The sequence below is a fragment of the Amblyomma mixtum genome, chromosome 5, assembly GCF_055824585.1.
Source record: "Amblyomma mixtum isolate Tamu chromosome 5, ASM5582458v1, whole genome shotgun sequence".
Classification (NCBI taxonomy): Eukaryota; Metazoa; Arthropoda; class Arachnida; order Ixodida; family Ixodidae; genus Amblyomma; species Amblyomma mixtum.
In genome coordinates, this window is record NC_143016.1 from 74,323,447 (window position 1) to 74,340,943 (window position 17,497).

Below are 17,497 nucleotides of genomic sequence, written 5' to 3' on the forward strand. Positions count from 1 at the left end.
GCAAAATTATTTCACTTATAAAACTTCAAATACAGCTGCTTCCTTTCCTATTCAACACCTCTAAACAAGCAAACAAAAAAAAAGCGGTAGGCCTGGCATTCAGAATATCCTCTCTGTATTCAAACTTCGATCTGTTCCTTTTGTATAATGTTAGGAATGCAAACATTTAAGTCCATGCGGGAACACGTATAAATTTATGTTGGCAACAGCAGGGCTTTTCACGAAGAACAATATGCAACTCTGCAAGCTCGTGCGAACTTTACGACGACAGAAAGGCATTGCAGCTCGTCTTGCATGCACAGATGAAGACCCAGCAAGGGTAGGATGAGCTGTGGTGATATAACTGATTGCCAGCTACTGCGTTTGCTGACCTACACTGGCCAGTGCAAGCAAGCAACTGGGCTAGCCACTGCTCTGGTAAAGGCACATAAAAATCTGTTCGTCTTCCTCACCGGTCTGTTGGCTGGCATCGTACACAGCGAGTGCCAGCACAGTGTCCGTGTTGTTGCGAAGCACCGTGCAGTTGGTGGGGTTGAGCTTGTCGGCGACATGCACTGCGTAGTCAGTGGCCAACAGCAGCTGTGAGCCGTAGACTGCAAGTGTGTGTGGCTGCTCTCCGCCCAGTGCCACGTCGAGGCTTTCGACCCTGGGTTCCGCGCTAGTCAGCAGCAGCCGCTGCACCATGCCTTGGTCTCGGTTCACCCAGTACAGGTAGTTAGTCTCAAAGTCCACTGTCAGGCCTGCATTTTGTAATGCGCCGAGAAAGTTAAACAAACAAACAAACAAACAAACAAACAAACAAACAAACAAACAAACAAACAAACAGGAGTTTAACAAACACACAAACAAAATGCTGCTCAAAGAAAGACTGCAAGGTTATGTCACCTTACATGATAATGTGACCAGTGCTTTCCTCAGCTGCTACCGGGCAACGGAATACTCACTTGTAGAGCCTTCAAGCTTTGGGTTGTCCAAACGAGATGTTAGGGTCCTTCGCAGTGACCCATCCATCCTAGCAACTTGAATTCTCTCATGAGGAGACCCGTGATCAGTCCACATGATCAACCTGGAAATATATGTTGAGTTGCTGTTAGGAAATAGAACAATTTAGGAACCCCAAAACATTGCCAAAAGTGAGAAATAAAACCTTATGGCATTATGTAACTGTAGGAAAAGGACTGAGCTGTCAATTATTAGAAACAAAAAAAGAAAATGCCTTAAAAAGAATGACAGGGTAGATTCAAATGCATCATCTGCCTCTGCCTGCACACGGGAGAGGCAGCAGAGTAAACAATACTGGAGATGGAGAGAACAACAAAACAAGAAATGGCTTCATCAAAAACCTAGCAGCCTAACTCCACCTAATGTAGACAATGTCGCACAACCCTTCACACTTGCTGGTGACTAACAAATTCGCTAAAAAAGAAAAATGGTACAGATGTTAACAGAAAAAACAAAGTAGGTAAAATGCTTCGAGGTAGTACGGGCAAGTTCTCACCCCAAGGTTGGATGGACAGTAAGAGAACCTGGTGAGTCCAAGTCACTGTCTATGATGGACGACACGTACTCGCCATCTAGGCTGCACGCGAAGATGTGCTTGCCTGCCTCGCCATACGATGTGAAGAACATGTTTCTTGAGATCCAGTCCACAGCAAAGCCATACGGGTTTTCAATCACTGCAAAGGAACACACAGACATAATCAAATCAGCATGGCCTACAACAATGAATCAATGTCTGCTGAAGTATGACTTCTTCAAGTTCAGGTTCAAACCCCGTTGGAAAACAGATTTCCAGTTTTGCTACATTATAAAGATCCTCTCTACTTGATGCCCGCATTAACAAAAATATAACAAGCATTCAATGAAAAGAACCAATAAAAATACTAAGAGGAGCTCAAAATGTATGCCCTCACCAGTGTCGATGATGGTCTCCACGGCTGAGCCTAAAAGAGAGGCTCGCTTGATCTCATTCAAGTGTGTGTCAGACCAGTAGATCATGCGTCGCTTTGAATCAAAGTCCAGCTTCACAGCATGAATAACCTGCGCACAGGAAAAAAAAAGATCCTACATCTGCCTTACATTAAGGAAGAAAAACATAAAAGCATACAGGATCTTTAAATAACAGTAGTTACAGCTGAAAAAAACCTATGATAACCTATCAATGAGCTCCTCTGGTAGAAGCTCGGCCTTCAATGTATCATGCACCCATAACAGGCCAATAGGTAAGCATCCAGTCAGGGAAACGTCTAAGCTTTGGCAATCAGTGACAGGATGCCCCATGAATGGTAATTTTAATGGCCAGAAACATGCTACACCAATGTGATACAGCCAAAGAGAAGCTATTAGTATATTTGCTAAACTGGAGCTGACAGCCTGCAAACAAAATTGGCTTATTGGGGTTTAACGTCCCAAAGCAACTCAGGCTATGAGGGATGCCGTAGTGAAGGGCTCCGGAAATTTTGACCAGCTGGGGTTCTTTAACGTGCACTGACATCGCACTGTACACGGGCCTCTAGAATTTCGCCGCCATCGAAATTCGACTGCCATGGCCAGGATCAAACCCGAGTATTTTGGGTCAGCAGCCGAACCACTGAGCCACCGCAGCAGCTACAAACAAATAGACTTCAAACAAAATCCAAACAAAACAAGTGCAAACATGACTCCAACAGGTTCTGCATCTCATAACAAGGCACATTAACCTGTGATATCACATTAACATCAAAGGTCTACCCTACCAGAACTAGTGACACACCACCATCATGACAGCACACATCTTAGACATCAGCAAGTACTGCTACATGAAAAAATAATTAAAAATGAGCCACATGGAACACCAAATGTCTTGGACCTCTATCTATGCTGCACTGAGTGTGCCAGTACACTGTTGTAGAAAACAAAAACTAAAAGTATAGATTCTGCATCACAAACACTTTAGGCCTCAAAGCAAGGCAAAATAAAATTAGTACTAATGGTCAATCTCTCCAGAAGTGCTCACAATGAGACATTAGGGCAATTTCATCACAAATAAAAGCTGCAGCCAGTGATGATAGTTTACTGGCCCTATATGAACAAAACATATGATGTACCGCGCACACAATTAGTACTACTCGTTTATGTACACACAAAGGAGCCACTACTGTAGTACTAGAATGTACTGTGCCAGTGAGGCAACCATGCTAAATTAACCCCCTTGTATAGAGATACAAATCTTTTAATCACCTTCGGTGAACTGAAGGGTGGAATGACATGATAGTATGGCATGTCAAGGTCAACGCCTCGAATTTCATTGGGCCTTGAAAACAGCAGTACACGCTCCATGCCTGTAAAAAAAAGAAAAGAACAGTTCGATTAAATTCTCACTTATAAAAAATTTTAAAAATTAGACAAGAAAAAAAATCCAAGAGGTCGTGCCCAATCAACACATACCAACACAACATAAAACAGCCTCTGCAACTCACTGTAGCAGGTCCTGCCGTCTTCCCCAAGGCGCATTAGATGTGGGCAGTTGCATTTGAATGTGTTGTTGAAGCTCAGCAGGCAGAGGTGGGAGCAACCTCCATTATTGGCAGCACAGCCATTTTTGCCATTGCCTGTTCGCACCCAGGGGAAACAGCATGAAATAGGGTTAGTTACACAACAATAAGTCTTCTATAAATGTAGTAAACAACACTGTCATTAAACATAATTTTGTTTTCTGCAATTCTATTACATTCTCCCTCCCCCCGCCACACAACCGGCAGACCACAGTGTAAGCGAAAGTGTGGCATAGCATGAGCTAGTGTCAAGGGAGAAAATTAATAAAAATGAAATGTAACTGCAATGAAATCATAATGTTGCAACTGGCCTGCAAAGCAGTGTTGGCATATGCCCTAACAATGCCAGGACAGCAAATACAATCTGATGTAATTTAACCCATATTTCTTTGGAATCCTTTAAAAAAGTCCGTCCGTCCGCACGTCCGTCCACCCGCCCGCTTGCCTGCCCGCTTAACCACCCGCTCAACCGCCCGCTCAACCGCCCGCTCAACCGCCCGCTCAACCGCCCGCTCAACCGCCCGCATGCTCGCTCGCATGCCTACTCGCATGCCCACTCGCATGCCCACTTGCATGCCCACTCGCATGAACGCATGCACCTAGAAATGATGAAAAGTTAGCATAGATACATGATCAAAAGTTAGCCGCTTTTTCCATTTGTTCAACACAGAAAGCCCGCTTTTCAATACTGTTCCATTATTTTATAATGCAACACCCATACCTTTTGGCTGCCTTGATGGATGAAACACTTGAATGTCGAAAGGCTGTATAGCAGCCTTCTGCACTATTTGAACATCGGAACCATTCCACTTGTTGCACTAGAAAACGAAGTCAGAAAAAGGTTGAAAGGTTAAGAATTAAGCAGGGACATCAAAGTTCATTTCTGCCACACGTGACAGCTCCCCACGCATGTCAAGCAAGATCACAAGGTCAGGCTTTGGCATGCATTCGTAGCTTACAATGAAATATGTTACAATGTGCACTGACAGCCAATGAAACTGTTCACATGTTATGACTGCTGCACTTAGCACAATGCATACATACTACATTCCTCATTAATTCGCAGCTCTGCTCAACACTACTTCGGAATTCTTGCAAAGTTGGTCTGAGCTAGGATTCAAGTTGCACGCAATGTTATATGGAGCAGGCTGCATTCTTGCCTGTTCGACTTGCAACTAGTGATCCCACCTAAAGTAGGCAACTAGTACAGTGCAGTCCACTTATAACGATACCACATATAACGATAAGTTGACTTAAGAGCATCAACTTATGCATTGAGGCTATGGAAAAAAAAAACCATATATAACGATATGTCCGTGACCGAATATCGGATACAACGATCAGAATTTTTTCTTCTGGACATCGTTTTCCATGCTGAGCGTGACATTCGCGGTGCAAAGTTCCCTTGAACGATGCCGAGATCGGGCGAAAACTTCGGATACGCGAGTTCCCCGTGCCTGCCGCCATTTTTTCCGTGCGTGCCGATTGCGAAAGCCACGGAGAGCGAGCCGTGGCCTCAGTGATCGTGGCGCGCTGCCGCCGGAGGAGATCGCGGCCGCAAGATAGCGCCGCAAGATAAGCGCCGCAAGATAGCACGAGTTGCTCCGCGCGTCCGCGCGTCGGCCGCATCGCCTAGGCTATGGAAGACGATGGGAAAGAGAGAGGGGAAAAAAAAAACGAAGCGGGGGCGCCCTTCGCCCCTTCGCGCCCCTGTAAGAGAGGAGAACAAGCGCAGTGCCTGCAGCCAACACCCCCTAGTCTAGGGGGTGTTGCTGCAGCCGATGAGAGAGAGAGAGGGGAAAAAAAAAAAAGAGAAGCGGGGCGCCCCTCGCGCGCCTGTACGAGAGCAGAACAAGCGCAGTGCCTGCAGCCGTTGGATGCCGGCGTGATCGCCTATTTCAAAGCATTGTATCGGCGACGCGTGCTGGAATGGCTAATTTTAGCAACCGATCGTGTTTCTGACACGTCAGAGCAGGCCGCGGACTTGAAGATCAAACTGCTTCAAGAAGGCGGGCTTTGTGCGCCAGGACGAAACCCCCCCTGACGTGGAAACTGATACGGTGGAAGCTGCGGACATTACTGAGCTCTGGGAGCACGCCGCAAATGTCGACGAAATGAATGGTACGTCCATGGAGGAGTTCCTAAGTGCAGATAGTGCTGCTACGTTCTGCGAGGAGGTCACCGAGAATGTGTTGTCACGGCAGAGTGCGGCGGCATCAGCGACAGCGACGACGAAACTGACACTGGCCCACCTTCGACACCGATGACTACGCAAAGTGCGCTGTGCAAGATAGAAATCACTGATCGACTTTATGCACGCGAAAGGGTTGCCGCCAGTGTACGCACAGGAGCTGGATGCTATGCACACTGCAGTAGTAAAATTGCAACTGCCACGCAAGCAAGTGCCCATATCAAATTACTTTAGCGCACCTAACACTTGAGGCACTTGTTAAACGTGACGAATAAACGCGTTGTTTCACAAATCGTACGTTCTGCAATTACTGTTCTTCAGCGCAAGTGTAAAACTTGAGTCAGGAGCTACAGAGGTAAGTTTGGCAGCCATTTTTATGGCAGTCCAGATATAGCGATGATCGGTTATAACGATCGTTTTTTCCGGATTTTTCGATATCGTTATAAGTGGACTGCACTGTATTCTCACTATGCACACATTTTTAAAAACTAGAGGCTATCTGAAAAGGCACGCATAGAGAGGATGCCAGAAGTAAAGGCAAGAGAAGCCCTTACTCGAATGACAGAGTTGGTCCTCCAGTCAGTCCAGTAAACGTAGTTGCCAAACAGCGTGATGGCAAATGGATGAGACAAAGTCTCGTGGCCTCGCAGTATTTCGTGGTAGTCGGAGCCGTCATAGCGCGATGTGTGGACCGAGTCGGACCGGGCGTCGATCCAGTAGATGCGCAGTGCCACAAAGTCCAGGGTGAGCCCATTGGGCCACGCACCACCCTGGGTGACCTCGTCAATGCGCAGGACAACACGTCGACCGTCACCGCTCATCGACGCCTGCTCAATGCGTGGTGCTTCCTTGTCCCAGTCTGTCCAGAACATCAGCCTGCAGCAATAAACGAAGCACCAGAGCGTCAGGGTGCCACTTCCAGAGCTTCCCATTTTGTGCAGACAGACCAAACTAAATTACGCCGGCAAAAAGATGGCAAAAGTACAGAAAATTTGAAGTAACAAAGACTGTGCTTCTCGCTTTGACTCTCAATGTACACTGGGCCCACCTAAATGTCACCAAATTTTTAAAAAAGATGAAGTGTCCTAAGAGAATGAAACCAACTGAGGGCTATTGAGAGTCATGGGGCCTAGTCTGCAGCTTTTTTTTTTCATTCTGCAAAGTTTGGTAAAAACTAATTAGTTACATTTTTAAATATTGGCTTTGTGAAAAAGAAAGTATCAACTCTGAAGTTGTAGATCTTTTTGAAAAACAGCTCAATGAAGTTTATAGCAAGGAACGATTTATGTCACTCTTTTTACCAGCTTAAAGGAAGCCCACCCAATACAAAAACTCCAGAGACAACAGTGCTACTTCAGCACTACAAGGCGCCCTGCACTGTCTGAGAACAAATCCCCTCCCCTCTGGAGTGCTGTCCCCAACGCTGCTTGGTGTTTGTAGTAGTAGCAAGATATGCAGCAACAAGTCTTAACCCTTTGGAAGGGCTTTCTTTTCGACCAGTAAAAAGATCCACGTGAATGGTACGTTGTTACGTTCTACGTATTAAGATCCACGTGAATGGTACGTGAATGGTACGTGAATGGTACGTGAATGGTACGTTGTGAATGGTACGTTGATTTCAATCTGCACCTTCGTTTCAAACATTTCAATCTACACCTAGGCAATCTACAAGTTCTTAATTGACACTTTTTTCCTGAAGCCAATATGTATATCTAAAGTTAGCTAATTAATCTTTACTAATTAGCTACGGCAGACTAGGCCACACAACTTCTAAACAGCACTCAGTTGGTTTCATTCACCTGGGACACCCGGTATTGTTATAGACATCCCATACTGCCACAACTTGACGAACACAAGCAGCGATGCCTACCCCCAATACCAAGAAGGGCCAAGAAACATCTTTTCTTGAAACTGCCATTAGATATCCTCCTCTCTGAGCCTTACATTCTCCTCATAGCATTACTATTTCACTTGAAAGTATGCAAGAAAAAAGTGACAAGGGTGTTTCAGGGTCCCTTTAATACCGAGTTTTCTGCTGCACTTCAGAAGAAAAAAAGTTCTGTTGGTTTCTGCTATTCATGGAATGCAACTCGAAAGCATGAGCGCAGTAAAAACCAACCAAGCTCACCCGTATCTAGGGTCAAGCACAATGGCTCTGGGGCTTTCCATGTTCCCTGCAACCAGGGTCCTTCGGAAGCTGCCGTTCAGTTTGGCCACTTCAATCTGGTCGAGGTTGCTTTCCACCCAATACAGATTCTCGCCGATCCAATCCACAGCAAGGCCCTCCGCCGTTGCCAGGCCAGTCTCCACAACCACCTCAATGCTTGAAAGACCTTGCACATAACATAGAGAAAGGAAGAGACCTCAGGTGGTGCCTTGGAAAACATTTGTGGCAGAAGTGCTGATGAGCAGATGAATATAACCAACTAGCCCATTTCGAAACCTTGATGCACATACAAGACAAACCTCTAAGAAACAGCACCAAAGATACGTGTGTCAAAAGGGAATAAATGAGTGTGGGGGGGGGGGGGGGGGGGGGGGGGGCAGGAGGTCATGCCAACTCCTCTTTAAGGGAGCTGCAAGTTTGTTTAAGAGTGGTGGAAAAGCAAGGAAAGTGGGAGGAAGGAAGGGTACTGCCAGAAAGCTGGGCACCTGCAACTGGAGAGTCATTAGAGTGACATTAACAACCCACAAGGCCACTCACAGTCATTGCACCGCTATTTTCTGACAACAAACTGACAACCGCACTACATCACTCCATGGTTGCTGAAGCAATCAAACTACAGTGGAACCCCTGTAAAGTCACTCGGACCAGCAAAAATCATTACTAGTATATCAAGGTCTTTGCTACATCAGTTGCTGGTGATGGCATGGCTCTGAAGATGCTCTTTGGCTACTAACTAAATGCATAGTGTTGGTTTACAAAAGAAACACTCAGAAATACCTTCCATCCTGCCCTTATCGACCCTTTATGTGATAATTCCTAGTTGAAATCAAGAGGAAGAAATGGGCTTGGGTATGGCATTTAATGCAAAGGCAAGATGAGCGCAGGTCGTTAAGAGTAACGGAGTGGATTCCAAGAGAAGACAAGTGTAACAGGGGGCGGCAGAAAGTTAGGTGGGTTGATGAGGTTAAGAAGTTTGCGGGGATAGAGTCACTGCAGCTGGCAGAGGACAGGGGTTAATACCAGAGACATGAGAGAGGCCTTTGCCCTGCAGTCAGCGTAGTTAGGCTGACGATGATGATGTGTGATAATTATTTATTTTCAGTTTTCATATTTTATGTTACCACGTTTCTGATTTCGTTTACGTCTTCTGGAAGTACTGCATTTTGACATATATAACAAGGCTACGAATATAACGCCAGTTTGATTCCATGTAAATATCAAAGCTTTGCATGAACATGGCACTGTCTTCCACAGCCTCAGCGTCATTTAAGAAACAATAGCTAAAAAACGTAGGTTACACAGTCGAGCGCAGCAAAACCGCCCATGCAGTGCCGCTGCTGCCGTAGTGTGATTGATTGACTGACTGAAAACATATTTATTTGCTGGATATTCTTAGAACATGTGGGTGGGCCGCCTAGTCCGGTAGTCTACTCGTTATTGCTGCTGCGCTGGCCCTCCCCACCAGCCAGTGCTGACGGTCAGGTCAGGATCATCGCTGAGCAGAATAGCCTCCCACTGCTCCTCCGAGGGGTTTGGAATGGGGACAACTAAGGGATTATATTGGCATGCCCACACCGTACGGTAGAGGTTAGCTACCTCTCTGCAGTGTGGGCACTGCGGAGAGTATAGTGTAAAGTACCACCGGTGTAATTTAGCTGGTGTTGGGTATATGTTGGTTTGTAGACTCCTAAGGGTGTTCTCTTCTAACTTATTGAGGGATTTATGTGGTGTTAGGTACTCCTTCCTGGCTGTTCTGTATGGCGCGAGATTGTCAGCATACACTGCTAAACCCCTTAAACTGGATAATCTAAGACCAATATCGCCGTACTGTGAATTTTTGCACTTTTCTTCCCTTCTCTACTCATCACTGCACTTTTACAAGCTTTGCTTTCTCTGCGAACCGCGCCGCCTTCTTTCCAAGTTCACAGCCAGCTTTACTTTTTTTTTTTTTTCCGTGCGCGCCGCATGCTTTGCCTCACGGCTCCAAGGCCTTCGAAAAGTTTGCTTCTCCTCGCGCTCTTGAGCTCGGTGGTGAAGCCATCTCAAAAAGCGCCGTTTTACCGTCTTCTTTATCCATTTGCTTCCGAACGTTGTCCTCGTAATCTCGACTTCGTGCGTGCCACGATGTCATCATTCTCCGGGAAGTACGACGCTATGGCCAGATGCTCTTTACTATAGTCCCTTTTCGCAGACTTAAGCATGATTTAAAAAAATTAAAGGAACATGATCTGGTTCCTTGCACTGTCTAAATGTCCTGCTTAATAAATATCGGTAATGAATACTAAAAAACCTTCCCAACAAAAGGGAATCAACAGGCCAGTGAAGCCAGGGGCAACAAGGTGCACCAAAAGAGGAAACAATGTGACTGAAGACAGAGCTTTCAAATGAGGTGGCCCTACTCACTTCCAGAGATGATAGAGCCTCGGTAGATCTTGTCATCCACCACATCAGTCCAGTAGAGCATGTCACCAGAGTCCGAGTGAAAGAAGTCCAGTGCAATGGTGTTTTTGAGACCCGTGATGAGCGCACGCAGAGACATGGTGTTCAAGTCGACACTCCTGAGCTCGTGGCGATTAGAGAAGATCACGTAAGGTGTCGCTGGGTCTGGAAAGGTCAAAGAGCATATTTATTCACCAAACACAGATAGATATAAACTTTGGCAGCTTCTAGAAGTGACAGCACAAAAAGCAGTAATCTTCATGACATAATAGTTCTGTGCTTACTTCATAGCAAAGCAAAATTCAGCCCTCAAGACAAACCCATATTAACTACAGTTCAGACTTCTGCAGCTGCAGACCTGGTTTTAGTTTTTTTTTCACTCGAGAAAACAGAAATGCTTCTATCCCCTTAGCAAAATTAAACCTGTAAAAACAAGCCTATTGAAGTCTCAAAAAATAATTAGCACCATGCAAAAATTCTCCCACAAATAGTTCTGGTTTCTTCCAAGCTCTACTGAAACACAACACAGTAAAACCAGTACATACAAACCAAGTGATCAGTGCATAATGGGCTAAATTAGGCATCCAGTGAGCCAAACTCAAACTCAATTCTATGATACGAAGAACAAGCAAAGGCTGCTACCTTGATTGCATAACTGTGCAAGATAACAGATTTATTTAAAGTGAATGCTCTTAGGATTAAAAGCTAATTATTCACTCTGCACTTAAGGACACAACCAGCAAATCGTGCGATACCGGCTTTTTAATCAAAGTTGCATACTAGTTGAACATTTAGCATAAGAAACTCCAGCGGTTACGTAGGCAGGTGTGAGCCGCAGTAGTGAAGACGTTCCGCACATAGGCCGCATTTCGAAGGGTCACAAATAATGATTTGCCTGGACTTCTCCATCAATGCCAGAAAGGCGATCAGAAATCCTCTCATTTTATATTCTCACTCGGAAAGCAATAAAAAGTTTCATGGACAAGATGTGCAACACTCCTCACCTGTGCTCTTGCAAGTAAACATGTCCGAGGCAAGCTCATAGCCTTTCTCACAGGTACACTTGTGAGAGTGCTTCAGCTGGAAGCACTTCTGACTGCACACACCCCACTGAGAGCATGGCTTCTTATCTGAAACAAATCAGCAGCAGCCTGTTATTGCAATGGCTAGCAGATTATGTGCCAAAGGCCACAGCCAAAGACAAACTTGTGTAATCTTATAGTACGTCAATGCTAAGGGCACTGGATAGTTTTTCCTGTTGCATGCATTTCATTTTTCAAACTATACTGAAAGCAGAAGCCACTCTTCTTCATGAATGCAAAGTATCAGCTTCATGTCAATGTGTACTACTCTTTTTCCAAGAGCAAAAGACTACAAGCAGCTCTCACCTGTGCATGACCGGCCATTGATGGCGAGCTGTAGACCATCCCTGCAGTAGCATGTCTTGCCATATGGCGTGGGACGGCACAAGTCCTCACAGTCATTAGGGGTGCACAGACCTTCATCTGAAAAGTAAAACAGAGAAAGGTTTAATTGGCACAAGTAAATACAAGTTACCGATTAAAACTGGAAAAAAAAGCATAAATTTTAATCACTGCGATGTAGGAGAGTGCTAGTCAATGTGTTTCAATTGTTACAGATATTTGTAAGCGCTGCTGCAAAGCAAGGAAGGCGCTAGCACCCACCACAAAGGCCGCCCTCATCTGTGCCGTCCTTGCAGTCGGGCACCTTGTCGCAAAGGCGGGTGACCTCTATGCAGCGGGTGTTGTTGTCGCAGGTGTGGCTGGGCTTGGGGCACTTCAGGTGAGACACAGACGCTGCGCAGCAGGAACATTCGCCAAGCATTCAGTGAAGCCACAGTGTACAGACCTTGTTTATCTGCGTGCCTGGTTTATCTCATCTCTGCCTAACAGCGCTTCCAATTTTAAGACACAAAATATCGAAAAGCAAATTTCAGGTCCAAATTTATAATTTCAGGTCTCCAAAAAGCAACACACAAGAAATGAATATACAACCTGAAAAACAAATTCAAACTGGTAGTGAAATATAGGCACAAATTTACGAAAATAAAACATTATACAGGTAAACTTTTGCCGGAGCAAAAGAATTTCCAGCCCAACACTACTTCAGTCAGGCATCATGTAAGTGCCGTCTTTGCTAGCCTTTTTGAGGTCACAAACAAAGGAGCAGAACAACAGCCTTGCGGCAGTTCGAAAATTCAGACACTATGCAGCTTCACTCATGATCTGGCCAAGTGTAGCCATAAACTTTTTCCTTTAAACGCAAGCTCATAAATGAAAGTCTATCACAGGGCTGGGACCTTCCACATTAGAGACAAAGTGGTCAAATTTTTCACTTTTCAACTCTGGAAACTTTTTGAGGAAACAGCAATGAGACGGAGCCAAGATATTCTGCCACAAACAAAAAACTGTAGACCGAGCCAAAGTACAGCCTGAACAAAGCTGAACAAGAAAAGGCTACATTCTACTCACTGCAGTTTTTTTCGTCAGAGTTGTCCACACAGTCGTGGTCACTGTCGCATACAAACTGAGCAGGAATGCACTCCTGCCTGTTCTCACAGAGGAACTCATTTGCAGAGCAGTTGACAGTGCCTACAAGGAGACAAAAGAGGCCATTGTTCTTTGTTTCAAATGTAAAAAACACAGCAGCACTTGATTATATTTGCTTGCCATTTGAAATATGCAATGTGTAAAACACATTGAGATCCACAGTGCACGTACACCAGTGCACTGACAACCGAGACTGCCGGGCCACTTACCACATCCTTTTTCGTCACTCCCGTCGAGACAGTCAAACTTGCCATCACAGTGCCAGCTCTTTGGAACACACTGGCCGTCCCCACAGCTGAACTGGTCCTTGTGGCAAAGCGGAACATTAGTGCTGTTGTGGCTCCCCGCTGCCGTATGGGGAAAAAAAAAAGCAAAGGAAGGAGAGGGAGAAAGAATGAATGACTACAACTCAACTGTTACAAACAGCAAAGAAGTGCAAATTTTGTGACAACACAGCAGCTTATAAAAATAAAACACTGATAAGTGACTGCCAATACTGAAAAAGAAAAAAAATACACCTACAGGTCTCATTTCACTCGCTCGTTAAATCACCGCCATTCAATAACGCCACCTTCCCACATAATGCCTAAAAAACAACCAGCATAGGCAGGTCATTTTTCAAATGCAGTGAGGGAAAAATGAGGGCCAAAGCTGATATACATGGAACAAAAAATTCACAGACATGCAAGAGAAGAAAATGGCATACTGCAGTTGGCTTCATCCGAGCCGTCCTGGCAGTCCCAGACGCCGTTGCAGACGAGAGCGTCCCAGATGCAGTGACCGGTGCCACACCGGTGGCCACGGTCGCATGACATGACCGCACAATCCTTCTCGTCGGAGCCGTCACGGCAGTCGTCGTCCACATCACACACGTAGACGAGGGGAATGCAACGCTGGTTGCTGCACCGGAACTCGGTCACATCACACTCCGGATACACTGCGTGTCGAAGAAAGGGTTGCAAATTTTACACACGGGAGCAACACAAACAAGATGGGACTACCACAGTTACTCGCATAATGAATGCAGCTTTTCAAAAAAATATTTACAAAAATTTGGGTGGCGCATCATAACAAAAAAGTTTATACTGTATTTACTTGATTCTAACGCACATCTTTTATCTGACCTAAAAATGACGTGCATGTTAGAATCGAGTACGAAAATGAAACTACACCAGCAACACCATATTGTCATAGACATCACAAAAATGGCGATACCGTATTTTTGTGCATCGAAATTGCCTACCTAGCCCACAACAGTCCTGGATACTAATAGGCCTCACGAGCATCTGAGCAGCAAGGCTTTTAGACTTGAGCCAACATGAAAGAACTGGTTGGGAAGAGAAGACATGCAGAGTAAAAACAAAAATTAAAAAAAATGGTTTTGAGGAAAGGAAAGGCGCATTAACTGTCTCACTTTTTGGTGAGCACCTCAACCCTGGGATGAGGGAGGGGAGGAAGGTGGGAGAGAATGAGAAGAGAGAGAAAGAGGTGGGAGGTGCTGTAGTGGAGGGCTCTGGAATAATTTTGACCACCTGGGGATATTCGACATGCACTGCAATTGCACAGCACATGGCTGCCTTTTGTGTTTTGCCTCCATCAAAACGTGGCCGTTGGGGCCGGGTTCAAACCCGGGTACTTCGCAAGCACCTTTTCTTCGTCATGCAATACCCCAAATGCTGTCCACAGTGCAGCAGTTGAAACACAACATTCTATCAGTCTGGGAGTGCCCAAACACACTAGTAAACCAAACACCCATCTCCCATCCTTCAGTCTCCTCTTGGGAGACTGACCTGTCCGGCCTGGACCTGAGCGACCAGCAAACACTGACTGAGCGAGCCAGGTTGCATTAGCCATCAGGGTCCTGGACTGAGCACTCCAGACATCATGGATGGCTATAACTAACCCTAAATAAACGTTTTTACCCCCCACCGAAATCTGCCGAGTTCACGCGATGCCAGGCTGAAAAAAAAAAAAGGTAATCCTGTGCGTTCAATGAAATGGCAATTGGGCAGTCTCACGTCTGGATGGTGTTCCTGAAACTTATGTGCATGATTGGTGGAGGTAAAGGGACAGAAGTTTTGCCAGCAAGTCAACTCGGAATGGGTGCAGCAGGTTGGGGAAGGGCCGGTTTCCAGAAATAAAAGAAGAGCTCATCGATTTCTTGACACAACAGCGAGCAGACCAGATAGAGGCCTATGACTACAAAGGTTGAGGCTATGCAGCTGGCAAGGCAGAAAGGCCTAATGCGGACAGAGTTCAATGCCAACAGGTGCTTGGTTATGAGCTTTGTGAAAAGGCAAGGATTTTCGCTTTGGAGGCGAACAGGCATCTTCCAGGAAGGCAACTGAGGCGATGGTGCCATTTGCTTCATCGCGACATTAGAGCAGTTGCAACAAAGTTCGCTTGTCCCCAGTGAAAAGATTCATTTCTTTATTGAAGCATGAGAATCTGGTGCACATCACAATGGAAGGCACTACACTTTTTTTACTTTCTGATCATGAACAACGGATGCACGTTATGACCGAGGGCTCGTTACAATCAAGTAAATACGCTATTTGGCACCCAATATACCAGGTGCCATCATTATACGGGTGCGCACATTATGGTAGCGGTTTCTGCTATTTGATGGGCAAACAGTGCAGGCGAAACAGGACATAGGGAAGAGACACAGATGCATTGTCTGTGTCTCTCTCTTGTGTCCCGTTTCTTCTGTGCTGTTTACTGTTCACTTCCACTATGAAGTAGATAAAGTAATAAATGCAACACCAGAAGCTACAGCTTTTGGAGAAACATACATTTACAAATGTAGACAACTGCAAAAGCGTTACATTAATTTTCATTGTGTCAAAACTTACTCAAGCACAAAGAAAAAAAAAAAAGCAGACTGTATGGAGCTGTGCTCGATGCTACTCACTGTCAGAACTAAAAGAAGCTTGGTTGCACTTTATGCAGCCACAATTTTTTTTTTGCGCTCTGCCCATTTTTTAGTGCTTATCCTAACGGCCTTTAGATTAATACACACTAATCCACACACCCAGCTACCTGAATTTGACAAACACATTTTTTTTTTTTAGTTTTTAGTTTAGTTTAGTTAGTTTTTAGTTTAGTTTTTTAAGATCACATTTTTGTAATTTAATACTAACACAAGTTAATGTTTGGCATTCCACATTTTAAAATTAACAAAGCACTTCATGGAGGCCTGCTTCAAGAACAGCCACCACAGTTTTGCACCTGAATCCATATTTCTAGCTGGATAACAGCTGAGTGATAGGTATGTTATGTTGAATGGCTCAAAAGGTCCACAATGGCTCTGAGGGATGCCTTGGAGCGGGAGGGGCTTTTCAACATGTATGAACATAACATGGCGCACAAATGCTTTTGCATTTCACTTCATTTGAAATGTAGCTGATGTGGTCAGGATTCAGCCCCGTGACCCTCGGCAGTTGGATGCAAAGACAATGAGCCACCATTGCAGGTCAGTAACAGCAGCTAAGCTCAATACAAAGTTTGTGCTTCCTGGTGTTCCCCTCGCGAATGAACAACTACAGCAACAGTTTTCCCTGCAGGTAACTGTATGAGCTCTGTAGGTGATACCTGCAGCTGTCACTCCATGCAACAGAAAAGGGGTAAAAAAAAGGCTGGAAATTCACTTACCGCAACCTTCATGTTCGTCCGAAGTGTCCCCCTCACCACAGTCCTTGTCAGAGTCACATGTCCAGCTCTGAGGGATGCACTTTCCAGTCACCTTGCAAGTGTAATGCGATGGACTACATGTCGTGTCTGCATATTTGAAAAAAGAAAAAAGAAAGGAACATCGGTCAGGTCATGGTGCCCTTCGTACAGGAAATGGTACCACAGAAAAAAAAAAAAAAACTTACAGACCCCAAGACATATTTCTGTCACATGGAAGAACACATCAGGATGTTTATGAGAGAATTTACTGTTGCCGTGTTGCACTACAGCATAAAGACATGGGTAGCTCAGAAGCCCTGAGCTTCAGTAAGCTCATTTAGTGAAAAGAAGACTACAAGATCTACGCCAAAGCATAAATACAGCTTCATTATGGATGTAAAAACTATGCAAATATGCCCCTGATGCCCCCTGTAATAATGCAAACTGATAAGAACAACTTGCCAGCACTTGTGAAGTGGCATAAGATTTACTACAGAGATATGAAAGCACCAGATCAGTTTTGTTTCCAACTGACAAAATGACACACTCAGATTAACTTTACACACATGAAGCACATTTCATATGGTCACTATACAGTGAAAGCTCGTTAATTCAAAACTCGATAATTCGAATTTTCGGATAATTCGAACTACACTACTTGGTCCGGCCAAGCTCCATAGAGATCTGTGTATAAAAAAGCCCATTAATTCGAAAGCGAGTCGGTTCCGTTATGGATAATTCGAACTACGCGCCACCGCGTCTGGGCGGCTTGGCACACAGCATGTGGCCAAAAAAAAAAAAGCACCTCCTCCGCATAGTTAGAGGCTGCGTATGTCCTAAACGGGGACAGAAGATGGAACTAGATAAAACCTTGGAAGAGTGGGTAAAGCTTAAAGGCGCCATCACTGGCGCGGTGGCCGGGGCA

The 17,497-nt window shown here is 45.1% G+C and overlaps 1 protein-coding gene across 2 annotated transcripts in view; it reads right to left on the minus strand.

Moving 5' to 3' along the window:
- LRP1 (LDL receptor protein 1) overlaps window positions 1-17,497 on the minus strand; it is a 106,831-nt gene that overhangs the window by 62,284 nt on the left and 27,050 nt on the right. For both annotated transcript variants that reach the window (XM_089545155.1, XM_089545154.1), the window contains 17 exons: window positions 16,555-16,680; window positions 13,607-13,837; window positions 13,110-13,247; window positions 12,823-12,942; window positions 12,016-12,147; window positions 11,719-11,835; window positions 11,335-11,460; window positions 10,295-10,495; window positions 7,853-8,057; window positions 6,279-6,600; window positions 4,255-4,351; window positions 3,459-3,590; window positions 3,220-3,320; window positions 1,914-2,040; window positions 1,499-1,676; window positions 945-1,066; window positions 453-740 (listed from right to left, as the gene is read on the minus strand). In XM_089545155.1, the coding sequence (XP_089401281.1) occupies window positions 453-740; window positions 945-1,066; window positions 1,499-1,676; window positions 1,914-2,040; window positions 3,220-3,320; window positions 3,459-3,590; window positions 4,255-4,351; window positions 6,279-6,600; window positions 7,853-8,057; window positions 10,295-10,495; window positions 11,335-11,460; window positions 11,719-11,835; window positions 12,016-12,147; window positions 12,823-12,942; window positions 13,110-13,247; window positions 13,607-13,837; window positions 16,555-16,680 (2,763 nt within the window). The remainder of the gene's footprint in view (window positions 1-452; window positions 741-944; window positions 1,067-1,498; window positions 1,677-1,913; window positions 2,041-3,219; window positions 3,321-3,458; window positions 3,591-4,254; window positions 4,352-6,278; window positions 6,601-7,852; window positions 8,058-10,294; window positions 10,496-11,334; window positions 11,461-11,718; window positions 11,836-12,015; window positions 12,148-12,822; window positions 12,943-13,109; window positions 13,248-13,606; window positions 13,838-16,554; window positions 16,681-17,497) is intronic.